Source organism: Canis lupus, chromosome 3, assembly GCF_011100685.1.
Source record: "Canis lupus familiaris isolate Mischka breed German Shepherd chromosome 3, alternate assembly UU_Cfam_GSD_1.0, whole genome shotgun sequence".
Lineage (NCBI taxonomy): Eukaryota > Metazoa > Chordata > Mammalia > Carnivora > Canidae > Canis > Canis lupus.
The window spans coordinates 26,514,620-26,529,048 of NC_049224.1; the positions used below are offsets into that span (position 1 = coordinate 26,514,620).

General features: G+C 33.9%; 1 protein-coding gene across 6 annotated transcripts in view; it reads right to left on the reverse strand.

Annotated features, from left to right (window-relative positions):
• The window catches only part of MSH3 (mutS homolog 3), a 185,132-nt gene that overhangs the window by 63,573 nt on the left and 107,130 nt on the right, over nt 1-14,429 (reverse strand). For all 6 annotated transcript variants that reach the window (XR_005356813.1, XR_005356814.1, XR_005356815.1 and 3 more), the window contains 3 exons: nt 9,074-9,138; nt 6,594-6,710; nt 408-515 (listed from right to left, as the gene is read on the reverse strand). Coding sequence is in view for 3 of the 6 variants with exons in the window: in XM_038532443.1 (XP_038388371.1) it covers nt 408-515; nt 6,594-6,710; nt 9,074-9,138 (290 nt within the window). In the remaining 3 variants the exon portion in view is untranslated. The remainder of the gene's footprint in view (nt 1-407; nt 516-6,593; nt 6,711-9,073; nt 9,139-14,429) is intronic.

The window sequence follows — 14,429 nt, forward strand, 5'->3', positions numbered from 1 at the left end:
AAAGAGACAATGCTTTGAAATCAATCATACATGGAGTCTCACCCATATCTGATTTAGTTTGCATTTAAATGAGACTTATAAAGTGAAACATATTACAAAGTGTTCAAGTCAAAGCTAACAAATCAAAGGATTATGCTGTTAAAAAAATGTCACCCACATAAACCTAAAAATTGAAATATTTAACATTTATCCCTAGAGTTATTGTGAACATCTGCTTTCATTGTATTCAATGACAGACCAAGAAAGGAATTTGTTAATTTTAAATAAACTATGTGACTTTCAGTTTTACCAAGAGTCTAACATATTTGCATATTTTAATATTTTATAATAAAAACACTAAAATTAATGGAATAATGTCAACTGATATAAAGCACTGAAAAAGTGGGGGGAGTTAAAATATACATTACCTGCAGTAATCTCCTTGCTTAGCGACCTTGGCCAGGGAGAAAATGCAGTCAACAGTTGCTAGGTGATGTACTGCTTTACACAAGGAGTGGTAATGTGCACTGAAATTCCTTCAGAAGCAACAACAAAAAGGTGAACATATTGATTTCTTAGACCTGTAAAAGCAGTACGATTTGCGACTACTTTATTAGTTAAGATGAGCATAAACAAAACAACCAGGGATACCTATAGTTAAGAAATATGGAAATTACTCTGGATGACTTTTCAGTTTAATATAACTTGATTACTGAAGCTCCTTTTGTTTCATGGGGATAGAATTACATATAGTTAAAATAGCTTCAATATAAAGACGTCTACTATTAATACTGTATTGTACATTTCATTTGACCATGTCAACTTAGACATAATTAACACAAATGTAGTGATCATTTTTATTTAGCTTAAATAACATGAACTATCCAGATGGGTGAGGTTCCCTTTGTGCTTCTCCTTCATAGCATCATCCAAAGTAGGATTAAGAGTTTCAATATCTTTCTCACACTGAACTGGAAGTTTCTCATGGTAGGGTTCACGTTTGTCTGATTTTCCTATTATTATTATTAGCCCTAACATTTAGCCCATAACTTTGGTATGCAGTAGACACTGTAATAAATTTTGTTAAAGTCAAGCAAAAGCAGTTTTTCCCACTGATCTTCAGTAATCTTATTAATAATGCATATATAAATTAAATTTTAGATTTATTTTTAAAAAGATAATGATCAGTCCCATAAATCTTTGGCTAATTAAACAGCTTGTCATCTAAAAGCTTAAAAGACTTTTATTGAAAGACTTATTCAGAAAAGATACAGGCATGTAGGCAAGTGCTTTCCTTTTTTTTTTTTTTAACTTAAATTATTCCATTATTTCATTTTTTTAAAAGATTTATTTATTTATGAGAGAGTGAGAGAGAGAGAGAGAGGCAGAGACACAGGCAGAGGGAGAAGCAGGCTCCATGCAAGGAGCCTGATGTGGGACTCGATCCCGGATCGAGGATCACACCCTGGGCTGAAGGCATCACTAAACTGCTGAGCCACCTGGGCTGCCCCATTATTTCCTTTAAAAAAAAAAAAAAAACCAAACTTATTTATTGGAGAGAGAGGACAAGTAGGAAGGGCATAGGAGGGAAGGAGAATCTCAAGCAGCCTCCCCGCTGAGCATGGAGCCCAACACAGGGCTTGATCTTCATGACCCTGAGGATCACAACCTGAGCCCAAACTAAGAGTTGGATGCCTAACCAACTGTGTTACCCAGACACCCCAAATTATTTCATATCACAGGTATCCCTTACATCCTTTCAAAGATCCCCCCAAAAGAGAGCATTTTGCCAAATTCTTCTTTTAAAAATTATTTCTCTGTTGTACTATGTGTTTCAGAAATTTTGAGATTTAATCTGCTTCTTAAATCCAAAAGTTTTAGAATGTTTCCTAGTTTGAAAAGGATATCCAGATTAAGTTACTATGTGATTAGTTATTCCTATATTATCATGATACTGGGTTTTTCTAGAATCTGTAATATGATTTTCCTAGTAATATTATACAGTAAGTTATTCCATGTATACAACTTTCCAGATAGAAACAATTTAAGTACCCAGTTTTATTTTTGTGTTAACTTTATGAACTGAAAAATATATTTAGGATGTATTTTATCCCTTTTTGTCTCAATAGATAGAACATAATAAATATAATTTACCTATTTTTCACTAAATTAAGATTCATCAAAACAAACAAGTAATCCCACTAACAGTGCTTAGAGTCTGTGCAATGGAGCACCTGAGTGGCTCAGTCAGTTAAGCATCTGCCTTCAGCTCAGGTCATGATCCCAGGGATCATGCCCCATGTTGGGCTCCCTGCTCAGTGGGGAGTCTGCTTTTCCCTCTCCCTCTCGCCCCCAGCTTGTGCACAAGCTGGTACAAATAAATTTTATTTGGCGTTCCAAATAAAATCTTAAAAAAAAAAAAAAAGTTTCTGCAAAATTCCAAACACAAAGGAGACTGGCCCCTGACATCAGACAGACAACACTCAGTTAGTTGTCCCCTTTAAATGACTCCATTTTAAAGATGCCACATGTTACCTGGACCTAAAACTTCTGAGTGACTGCCCAATGATCATGCCTTGTCATTCCTGGTCTGACTTCAATTTTAGATCTGACCGGGACACCTGGGTGGCTCAGCGGTTGAGTGTGTCTACCTTTGGCTCAGGTTGTGATCCCGGGATCCTGGGATTAAGTCCTGTATCAGGCTCCCCACAGGGAGCCTGCTTCTCCCTCTGCCTATCTCTCTGTGTCTCTTACAAATAAATAAAATCTTAAAAAAAAAAAATTTAGATCGGATCACTGGTTTATCCCTTGGATTGTGTCATATTCTGTCCCTGTTCTAATTACTGACCCATCTGGTTTTTCTTTATCCTGGCATTCTGTTTTCCAGAGAGTGGCCATATTTTATGTCTCTGCTTCTGCCTCTCTGGAATACGAACATCAAAGAACCTTTGGCACTAAATAACTGTCATTTTTTCCTTACTCTCACTCCCTGCTCCTCAGCCCTTGTCCAGGCCACCAAGAGACTAATTTAATTTGCTGTTACATAGTAGCCTTAGGTTGAGGGTAACTGTCTCTAATGCTACTTTTGTGTCTGTGATTGAAATGAGTGACATAGCTCTCAGTGGATACCATTTCAGTTAAAAAAAATAAAGAAGAAAAAACAGAGAGAAGGTAATCATTTTGACATAGACAATAATGTTCTTTCTCATGTCACCTATATAAATAAGATGCATTAATAAAATGAAACACTATCATAAACCTTTATCACCACCATCATAACCTAGGAAGTCATTTGACTTCTTGATCTTTGTCCACTTGCTACACTTTCCCAAATTTCAAGAGATTATCCATACCTAGAAAAATGACAAGCTAAAAAATGGGCAATTCAAATAACAATTTGATAAGACTGGGTTTATGTCCCAACATTCAACTTTATCACTAAGCCACCAACCAACTTTGATGAAGCCAAAGTACTAGGATTTAATTTCTGGTCAAAAGATATTGCCACATCCATAGGAAAAATTAAGATACTTGGGTTCTAAAGCTGTTATGACAGTCTACCATCAGATGTCGCCCAATGATATCTGAAATCAACAAAAAGGGAAAATGTTTCATTTTTTGTTTGCAAAATTATTTCTAAAGTATTTAACTACATGAAAGACATAATTCAATTTTTTAAAAATCTCCAATTGAGATTATTCAATATCTTCTAGAATCTTCTAGATTGCCCATCTTCTAGAATACAGAAAAAGAGACACATCTTTTCAAAGAAAGTTCCATTTAGAGTTTCTTATAGACTTGATTTCTTACAATATTTTAATCAAAAGTTATATGACTAATGGATAACAGTTAGTGTCTCAGTAAGAGACAAATATATATGTACACCTGGTATTCAATCCTCTGATGTCAGGTTCATTGAGGTTAATAATTTTTAAAAATGATATCACAGTCATACCATCTTAATAAATATTGTACATAACAATCAATGTTTTCAAGTGGGGGCTCTAGTTGCAAAAGCTCTAGCAAAACTCCAGCCAATATTCTTTCTTTAGATAAAAAACATTACTGTTATTTTTCCCATTTTGAAAGTAATGTAAGTACATTAAAGATACTTTTGATATCACATATTGCAGAGTAAATTAAAATTTCCAGTAATCTCACCATCCAAAAATAATCAGTTAATATTTGAGGATATATATATATATATATATATATATATATATATATATATAAAGATTTTTCTCCAAAAGTGAAATACAAATGACCAATAAGCATATTGATAATAGAACAATGGCATATATACATTTAATCTTTTGAGATAAAAAGATTGAGGGGTACCTGGGTGGCTTAATAGGTTGAGCGTCCAATTCTTGATTTTAGCTCAGATCATGATCTCATGGATCATGAGACTGAGCTCAGCAAAGGGCTTTGCAGGGAGTCTGTTTGGGGATTCTCTCCCTCTGCCCTTTCCCTACTTACTTGTATGCACATGCTCTCTCTCTTTCTCTCTCAAATAATCTTTTTTAAATAGATAAAAGAGATTTGTATGCTGTGCATGTATGTGAATTTATACAGAACGGCATCATCCAAGACTCTGAGTTAAGATAACCTCAAAAGATTCTGGGTAAGTAAACTGGAGTTTGTTTCTAATGCTATAATTTAAGACTCCTCTGAGCAAAAAGATGGTACCAACAACTACCTTAGAAGAACTTTCATGTAATATTTTCCTTTTCATTTGCTAGATTGTTACTTAGCTCCCTGGAGAACCTCACTGAGTATTTATCTTTAAGATTTCTGTTTAAAGTTACTAATATTTTGTTACTATATTATAAGCGTACTGGCCACAGTGGGGATATTGATTGCATTCTGGGTTTCCCCAGTCTCTATTTTTAATTCAGACTATTTTATGTTCATCAGTATGACAATAGCTCTTACTCTTGTCCTTGGAATTATTTTTCATATTGTTTATTATGGGACTTTGTACCCAAACAGAAATAAGGAATAAAACCTGATGAAATTGATGGAAAAGCAACACAAAGAGATTGTAGAATGAAGTATTTTCTTTTTATTTTTTAAACTTTTTTTAAAGATTTTATTTATTTATTTATGAGAGACAGAGAGAGAGAGAGAGAGGCAGAGACAGGCAGAGAGAGAAGCAGGCTCCATAAAGGGAGCCCAACGTGGGACTTGATCCTGGGTCTCCAGGATCAGGCCCTGGCTGAAGGCAGCGCTAAACCACTGAGGCACTTGAGCTGCCCAAATGAAGTATTTTCTAATGGAACTGTATGTTCCCTTAGATGATTTTTTTTTATTTTATTTTTTTATTTTATTTTTTATTTTTTTTTCCCTTAGATGATTTTTAATAATCCCTGGAATAAGTTAAAAAATAAAAATAATCAACTGAGAAAAAAAACTATTCGATTATTTTACACTACTATTCTTCTGGAGAGCTGGCTGTTAACCTCTTATTTATGAGCACACTACTGACTTAAACCTATCAAAATGAACACATGCCTATTGATAAGTCCGGATATGAAACATTCTTTAAGGCAATGGCAAGGATTCTTTAAAAAAAAAAATCTCATAAAAAAAGGGGGGGGAATTATTCTAGATTCAACTAGAAAAGAAATGTAATAATAAAATGTAACATGTTAAACTTGATTAGGGCTCTCATTTAAAAATGGGGGACATAAACCACGAGAGACTCCTAACTCTGGAAAGCAAACAAAGGGTTGTGGAAGGGGAGGTGGGCTGGGAGGATGGGGTAACTGGGAGATGGGCAATGAGGAGGGTACTTGATGGGATGAGCATTGGGTGTTACACTGTATATTGGCAAACTGAATTTAAATTTTAAAAAAATGCAAAATAAATAAAAAGGAAAAATAAATAAAAATGGGCAGAATTAAACTCAACATTCCTTAAATTAATAATTTTTCTTAGATGTGATAATGGTGTTAAGATTATATAATTGAATGTCTTTAGTATTAGATGTATGTTAAGTATTAAGTATTTAGGGGTGAAGTGTTATAATGTCTAAATCATACTTTCCAATGGTTCAGGAAAAAATGTATATGAGAGATACAAAACACAAATGTGGCAAAACGTTAACACGATAAATCTTTTTTTTTTTTTATTAACACGATAAATCTAAGTGAAGAGTATATCAATATTTATTTCAAATTTCCCACATTTAAAATTCTTTAAAATAAAAAAGGAGAAAATATTCAGGATGTAAAAAAAAAAAAAAAAAAAGGAAAAAAATGGAGATAATAAAAGCAAAACAACAAACCCATACTTTTCCAACTCTGAAAATATTAAGCCTTTTTATAAGAAAAGTAAAGGAAGTTCAAGGTGGCATTTCAAAAAGTGACTCTACCAAACATCCTTCGCAACTAAATTTTACTACAGTAACAATAAAGTATATTAGGTCTCTCAGTAAAGACTAAGATGAGTTTACATTTCAATGGATTAAAAATAAAATCAGAGAACACATGTACTCAACTATTTTATGGCAGGTCACAAGCAGTAATCTCTACTTTTCTTTTTGACAGAAAGATTTTCCGGTCTATTTCTCATAGCAAAAAGTCAGATTATATTTTTCATTGTAAACTCACTCTAGAAAATCAAGCCATTCAGCACTGCAGTCAAGGACTAGCTGCTCCCGGAGCTGATTCAGATGTCTGTAATTTTCTACAATAAAAGGAGAGTGAAAACGGCTCACAGCTTTTGTGCTAGAAGAAGGGAAGAAACATAAATAGGAAACCAAGGTTACTAAGAAATCACTAATGCCATCATTTCAGAAAATTATAGTAGTTATTTATTATTCTCTGATGAACCTTGAAAGTAAATAGCTGTAAACAGAGAACATTTTTTAATTATGGTGCTGAACTCTATTGATTCCAAAGATCTCTGTTGTAAATAAAGTACTTGGAGTTCATAGGACTTTGTTCAGGAGCTTGAAAATGCATTTCAAATTATATCCATATGGCAAAGTCAAAGTTTAGAATTTCCATTTCATAAGTAGAAAGCTTTTTTCTTTAAATTACACTAAATGAAAATGCTTATTAAAAAGATCAGAAGCAAATAAGTCCTGACAAAGCTGGATACATTGATGAAAGTCCTATTATTATTCTTTATGTTTTATTCTTTTCTGTATAATTAGTGCTTTTCAGTGAAAAAAAAGAAAAATGTACAGAATTACAAAGAATAGCAATATATTAATTCAGGAGGCAAAGAAGAGGAATGCTTTATGACTAACTGCAGATTCACAGTGGCCCCAGATGAAAAAAATACAACATGCTCCTCTTGTGGGCTTGTGTATAATCTCTGTTTCTTCATCAAGAAGCCATAGAGCGCAACAGGGGATGGATGCCGTGGGCTCCCAGTCAAAAAATCCAGACCAAAGCTCTAATTCTAACCACTTACTTGGTACCTATGTGACCTTAGGCAAATATAACTGACCTTCTCTAAACATCCCTTTTCCCATCTATAAAATGGGAATAATGATAGTATCTACCTCACAGGTACTGTTTAGAGGATAAGATAGTGCTTAGCACCGTACCTATGTTCTGTGTCACTAGCGCCCAATGTTAGGAATTGTTCTGTGGAGGTGGTGATTGCTAACGCTGTTGATGTTATTATTATGATTGGACCTTTGAGAAGAGCAGGTCAGGGTTGAGTGATATAGGCAGGTAATGACGAGTGTAACCAACTGTTCTTTCTTGGTTCCCCAACTTGTCACCTGTCACAATTATGTTTAATTTGGCAAGTTATTGGACTAGGGATGAGACTTTCATATTCAAAATCTGACTGATATTCTAACCTATTACTGTCAAGGTTCCAATAGCCAAACAATGTATAAAAAATAAGAATGAACCTCTCCCAAATCATCTTATATCACTGACTGTTCAAAAGATGCTGGCACTGATTTATGCCTTCCACGTTGCTTCTGAAATGTCATTTAGATTTCTATGTAAACGTATTTATCAGAGCTTTCTTTTCTGACAAAATTCATTTAGTGAAATATTTCAGTTTCTTAGGTGATTAGATGCACAATTTTAAATAATTTCTCTTCATAAAACCTACTTTGATTCATGAGCTGTAGGATAGGATAAAAGTAGATAAAGGAAAGAAAGTCTGTGAAGAGAGAAAACATGCCCTAAATTTGACAATACTCAAGTCTCACTTATAGCTTCTAGTAACACAGGAAAAAAGAAAAGATGGCAACAGAGCTAAAGAAATCCATGATTGTGCCTTCAGAATCCTTTGATAATGGCAATAGATACTAGCTTTCTTCTTTTAATTAAAATAATAATCATTCACACATGCCAAAATTTTCTTCTATCCTTAACATAGTTCCTATAAACAGTAGCTACTGTACTAGTCCTTCTTTTGCTCACTTAGGCAAATGTAACATCTTTGTTCCAAGTTCAGTGTTAACATATTAATAACAGTGGCAATAAATACTTCACAAAGAATACTACTCACAGGAGTATATACTTCCCTAATACCACTTCTTTAAATGAGTCTCCTTTTGGGGATGAATGCCTAACCAGGTAGAAAAGGTAGTTTCAATGTGTTTCTCTAATCCTGTTTTTGATTAATTTGTTTTCATCAATTCATGATTTAACTTACAAAAAAGACATCATAAAAACTATTATAATTATGCGCCATGGAAAGCATCAAGAATAAAGAAATGCAGAGCTCGGTGAGGTATAAAATGAAATGTCAATTTCCTAAAAGAAATTTCAGGTTTAGCACTCGTTAGGAAATTCAAACTATCAAATTAATCTTGTAATTGAAGATTCTCCAACATTTTTTTTCATTTGTTTAAAGTGTACTCTAAGGCATAAGAATAAAATTGTAATTTACAAAACAAGAAAAATCTATACAAATGAGATACTCTTCAGAAAAATATTTTTAAATCAATGATTAAAAAATTTAAAATAGTTATTTCTTCAGTTAAAAATTCTGTATCAAGGGGAATAATTACCTTTTATATCAAGGATGGAGTTATCATCGTCCCACTAGCGTACAGGCATACACATGTCATTATAATTCACATTAATAAGAAAAAATGTATTTTTAAACCTACCTTCCAACCTTAACCCAATCAGTTGGTATACAAGATACAGCAGAATTCTTTATTTCAATCATAAACTAAAAGAAATACAAATAAAAGATATTTAAATAATTAACCATTATTAAAGCTTCCTCAAAATTGGGCTATAAGTTTAGTAAATACTATTCTAAACATTCCAAATAAATCCAGTATTATTAATAGGAAAGTTCATATATATTCATATAACCAAATATTATTAATTAGGGTTGCAATGCTTGGGATAAAGTACAATTTGTATTGAGCAAAAGTTTGTAATAAGCATATAACTTGGAACTTTAATGTTTATAACACTGTCATGTGCATACTACGAGTGGTGATTTTTCTTTCTTGAAAGGCCTCTTTCATTTATTAGTACCCACTTAAGATTTCCATTACTCAGTAATAAGACTGAAATTCTAAGTACACACAATTCTAAAATATCATTATGATGTGCTATACCAGGTTTCAGATGTGGTTCGTCCCCTATTCCAAACAGAGGAGGATTTATTTTCACAGTTTTCATCCACAGAGCCCAAGTGCTCTAAGAGTATTCTCAAGAAAAAGCACTGATTTCTTCAACTATTAAGGGAAGAAAAGAGATTCTTCCCCATGAATGTTTTAAGTTTTCACTTGTATGAACTGTATCTTTAGAGAGCCAACTGTATTCTGCAAACAAGCTTTTCTGAAATTAGTCAAGAAGTGAAATCAATTTCTTCTATCATGTCTTTCATTTTTAGCTTTAGTTATGTCATCTCTTCTTTCTTGCTCACTCTCCTGTATTACTATATAATGAAATTCAATGTTTTATTCAAATAAATAAACACACAAACACTAATATTATACAGGAGGAAACCCAGAAGCTCTGTGGCTACCACTAATTTTGAGATGGCTACAGGAACTTTTCCACATATACCAGTTTTACAATATTTCAGGTATTTATAATATGCATAATATTAATAATATTAGCCTATCTTTTGAGTTTATTTTTCTATGTAGTTTTTACATTAACCAGTAGTATAGAAATTACTGGTTAATTTTAAGAATTTTCATCCTTAGAAAAAATTTGGGGACTAATGATATCTTCTTGTATAGAGAAGAATTAATACAATTTCAAATCTGCCACACCTAGTTAAACAGTTAAGAGTCAACAGTCTAAAAAAGTTCCCTTTGGCTACAAAAATAACCAAGGAAAAAACCCACAATATAATTATCATTGATGACAAAGATACAAAACACATTACATTAAGACAATGCTAAAAAATTCTGATTAAATATTATTTGTAGGGGTGCCTGGGTGGCTCAGTCAGTTGAGCATATGCCGTTGGCTTAGGTCATGATCCCCAAGTCCTGGGATTGAACCCTACACTGAACCCCTGAGTAGGTCCCTACTCAGCAGAGTCTGCTTCTCCCCTCTCCCTCTGTTTCTCCCCACAACTTGTGCTCCCTCCCCCTCTCATACTATCTTCTCTTTCTCAAATAAATAAAATCTTTTATTTTATAATTTATAATTATAAAATATATTATTTTATATTATTTATAAATTATAAATTAGATTATTTTATAATTTATAATTATAATATACATTTTAAATATATTATTTATAATGTCCTACAAAGCCTTATCAGTCTTTTTATAAAATAATTCTGGGAAGAGCTATGCCTATGGCAAACAGCAAAATGCAGGGCCACAGTGGTTCAATAACACTTGGAAAGGACACATCTAGATCCATAAAAACCAACACAGAGCTCCACAGGAGTTACTATGTAAGAGAAGGCAGAAATTTTGAAAAGAAGCTAACACTGCCTCAATGAGATCACTGGGCAGCCAGGTAGGCTGGCTTACTTAAGTAATTTGCCATAACATTGCAGTATGGGCCACTGGATTCAAATATGTACCTTATAAACATCACAAATCACTGCTAGTCATGGCCCTTTATAGCACACTGGGAATGGTTTGGACCCTCACAGTTCAACCTGTAAGTATCAAGGGTCTACTCTAAGGACCACAGCTCCTCAAACAAGCAATATGCAGAACCAATACTTGATGGAAAATAGAGTGAGAGTAGGGAAAGCCCACAGGGACCTCCCGCTTATTACACCCCTGGGGTTACTTCCTTCAAGTTGGTGCCAGTCCCGTATGTCCTCTTATTCTCAACAGGGGTTTCTCTTCAGAATTGTCATCTGCTAGCAGGTTTTTCCTCTTCTGCACTGCCTAAGGAATAGGAAATTTTCTCTCTGCTTCTCTTTACAAACATTCTAAGAATGGACAGGCCTTTTAAGAATTTTATTGCTACAGAAAAGGAAACTAAAATCGGAAATTAACATATATTTTAGAAATCTCAGAAAATTCTCATAGCACCTTTCCCTGCTCTGATGTTCCTGACTTTGTTTCTCAGGTGTTGCTGCAAGAAGTATGCCTTGATTTAATCTAGCAATTTCTAACATACTCCTGGGATCCAATTCTGTCTTGGTTAAGGGTCAGATATTGTTACTCAAACTAGTACCTGTCATATCACTGGGCTGGCATCATTGCTAAGTTTGCTTAATCCAGTCTAGAAACTGCTCTCTGTTTTCCCCAATACCACACTTAACCCATTCCTACTCTGTTTCTTTTCTTCCTTCTCTCACAGAATATTAAAAATTTTTTTCTTCAGGAGTAAGATTTTTTTTTAGGAGTAAGATTTAGTGAAGAATGCTTTTCACATTTTAAACACACTAAGCAGAATTTGGATATGCTGCATGCTGTCAATAAAATTTTTTTTCTAAAGATTTCCCCCCAGTCTTTCTTCCCTTTTCCTTTAGAATAATACTACTTACCAATGCTGCCCCAAATCTAAATATCACCCTATATGCATTCCATATTTGATTCACAGCTAAATGATTATTTATATCATAAAACATATACATAAAACATGAAAAAAACTATCACAAAAGCAGTGAGCTAAATTTCTGCTTTCAATGCCTTCTTATAAATACTTCCAAAGATAATAATGCACACAGTAAGGCTTTCAGTATTCTAGTAGGTACATAAAAACTGAGAACAGATGTGTGAAAACGGAATGTTGTCAAAAGTTATCCTGGCCTGACATCTATTTTGACCAATAATAATAAAAATACATGACAAAGAGAGAGAGGCAGAGACACAGGCAGAGGGAGAAGCAGGCTCCATGCAGGGAGCCCGATGCGGCACCCGATCCTGGGACTCCAGGATCATGCCCTGGGCTAAAGGTGGCGCTAAATCACTGAGCCACCCGGGTTGTCCCTAAAACAGGTTTTGAAAAAAATTATTACAAACTTATAAAATTTCAGAACAGAAGGGTAGAAAGTAAGAAACACATATAAAATAATGCTTTTCCTGACTTCCTCTCTCACTTTTCAAAGGTAATTATATTTGACGGAGTCTGTTCTTGGTCCTGTAAGTATCTTTAAATAATTTGCTGATACCGTTAATAAAAATTTTTTAAAGAGAATTTGTCTATAACAATGTTGACTATCGGGATGCCTGGGTGGCTCAGCGGTTGGGCGTCTGTCACATCGGGCTCCCTGCGTGGAGCCTGCTTCTTCCTCTGCCTAACTAAATAAAATCTTTAAAACAACAACAAAAACAATGCTGACTATCTAGAACTCATTTGGTGTTTGAATAGAATCACTAATTCTCAAAAAATGTTATAAAAGTGATTCTGTATTGATATACTACTCAAGTGCTCGCTTCGGCAGCACATATACTAAAAAATGATATACTACTCAAACCCTATAGGCTTTTAAGAACCAATAAGAATTCATCCCACAGTTAACAACCAAGGAATTTCTTGCCTCAAACTCATCACCTTTTTTTTTTTTTTTTAAGATTTTATTTATCTATTCATGAGAGACACAGAGAGAGGCAGAGACACAGGCAGAAGGAGAAGCAGGCTCCATGCAGGGAGCCTGATGTGGGACTCGATCCAGGGACCCCAGGATCATGCCCTGAGCTGAAGGCAGACACTCAACTGCTGGGCCACCCCGGAGTCCCCTCAAACTCATCACCTTAACCTAATAAAGGTTAAGTAAAGAATGAGATAATTTATATCTCGCTAATTATTTGTAATTCAATTACTTTATCTCCATACTGTGATTTTTCTTAAACTTCACAGCCACATTGATTAAAAAAAAGAAGAAAAAAACACATCTAATCTACTATCCCTTATGAATTCCTGATCAGTTTTCCCCATTTGTACTGTAAAACTGCCAGCTAGATCCAGGACTGTCTTCCCAAGATTTAAGCTTTATTTTAGTTTGCAGAATATGAGCTTTAAATTTTAGTCTGGGTTTCGTAAAGTAAAACCGAAGATGCTGAGAATCTGTATGTTAATATTTGTGAGTAGAGTGAAATAAGGAATTGGTATAAAGACTGGAGTTAGGCAAGGAAGACTGGGCTTCTGACTTGGATGATTCACCTAACTACTCCAACGCTCAGTTTTCTTTGCTACAAAATAGGAATAATCCCTCTGTGTTGTTACAAGGGTTAAATAATATATGTACAGTGCTTAGCACCATTCTGAACAAGTGCTTGACAAGTGGTGACCATATTAGCAGTAATAGTAGTATATAAATAACATTTATATAGTGCTTTATGATTAAAAAGCAATTTCACACATTTTAACTCAATCGGTCTTTATGGCAGTCTCACGATACAGGTGACTGCCTTGGTCCCATAGCATGCATGTGGGGGAAGCAGCACTCATACATAAAACCTCTCCCTAATACCAGGTAACCACTTTTGTAACTACATATCCTTTATTAATGTTATTAAGCTGTTTTAACAGTCTCATTTTCAACAAATAGCGTGGGATAGTAGTGCTAAGGTCACCTGTTTGCTTTGCAAAGTACTGACTGCACAGTGAAACCAAGTGATGCAGTTAAATATTTGGCTGGGCGGGGGGGAATTAAGTATAAATACTATCAGATCGTTTTTCTGTTGTATAGACTTCTATGTGGAATACACCGAAATATCTGCCTGAGTCCAAAAGACAGACTGACTTAATCAATGATCTATTAAATGGCACAAGATTAATAAGTATTTTAATAAAGATTTTAATTTGCTGTAGGGTTTATTTCAAATAATCATACAAATCAGCAATCTTTTGACTAAATATATAAAAAGCAATACAAATGTTTAAAAATTTTATTTGAAATTAAGTGCTTCTCCACTAGAAAACTATTTTTTAAAATCCCAAATAAAATGTTCATCCTATAGAAATTATTCACAAATTTCCTAATCCTCTATTTTAACAAAGTAGAAACTCTTCAATTTCCTCAGTTAGAATTGCTATATTCTATTAAACATAAGATACCGAAATAGCATGCCTCAA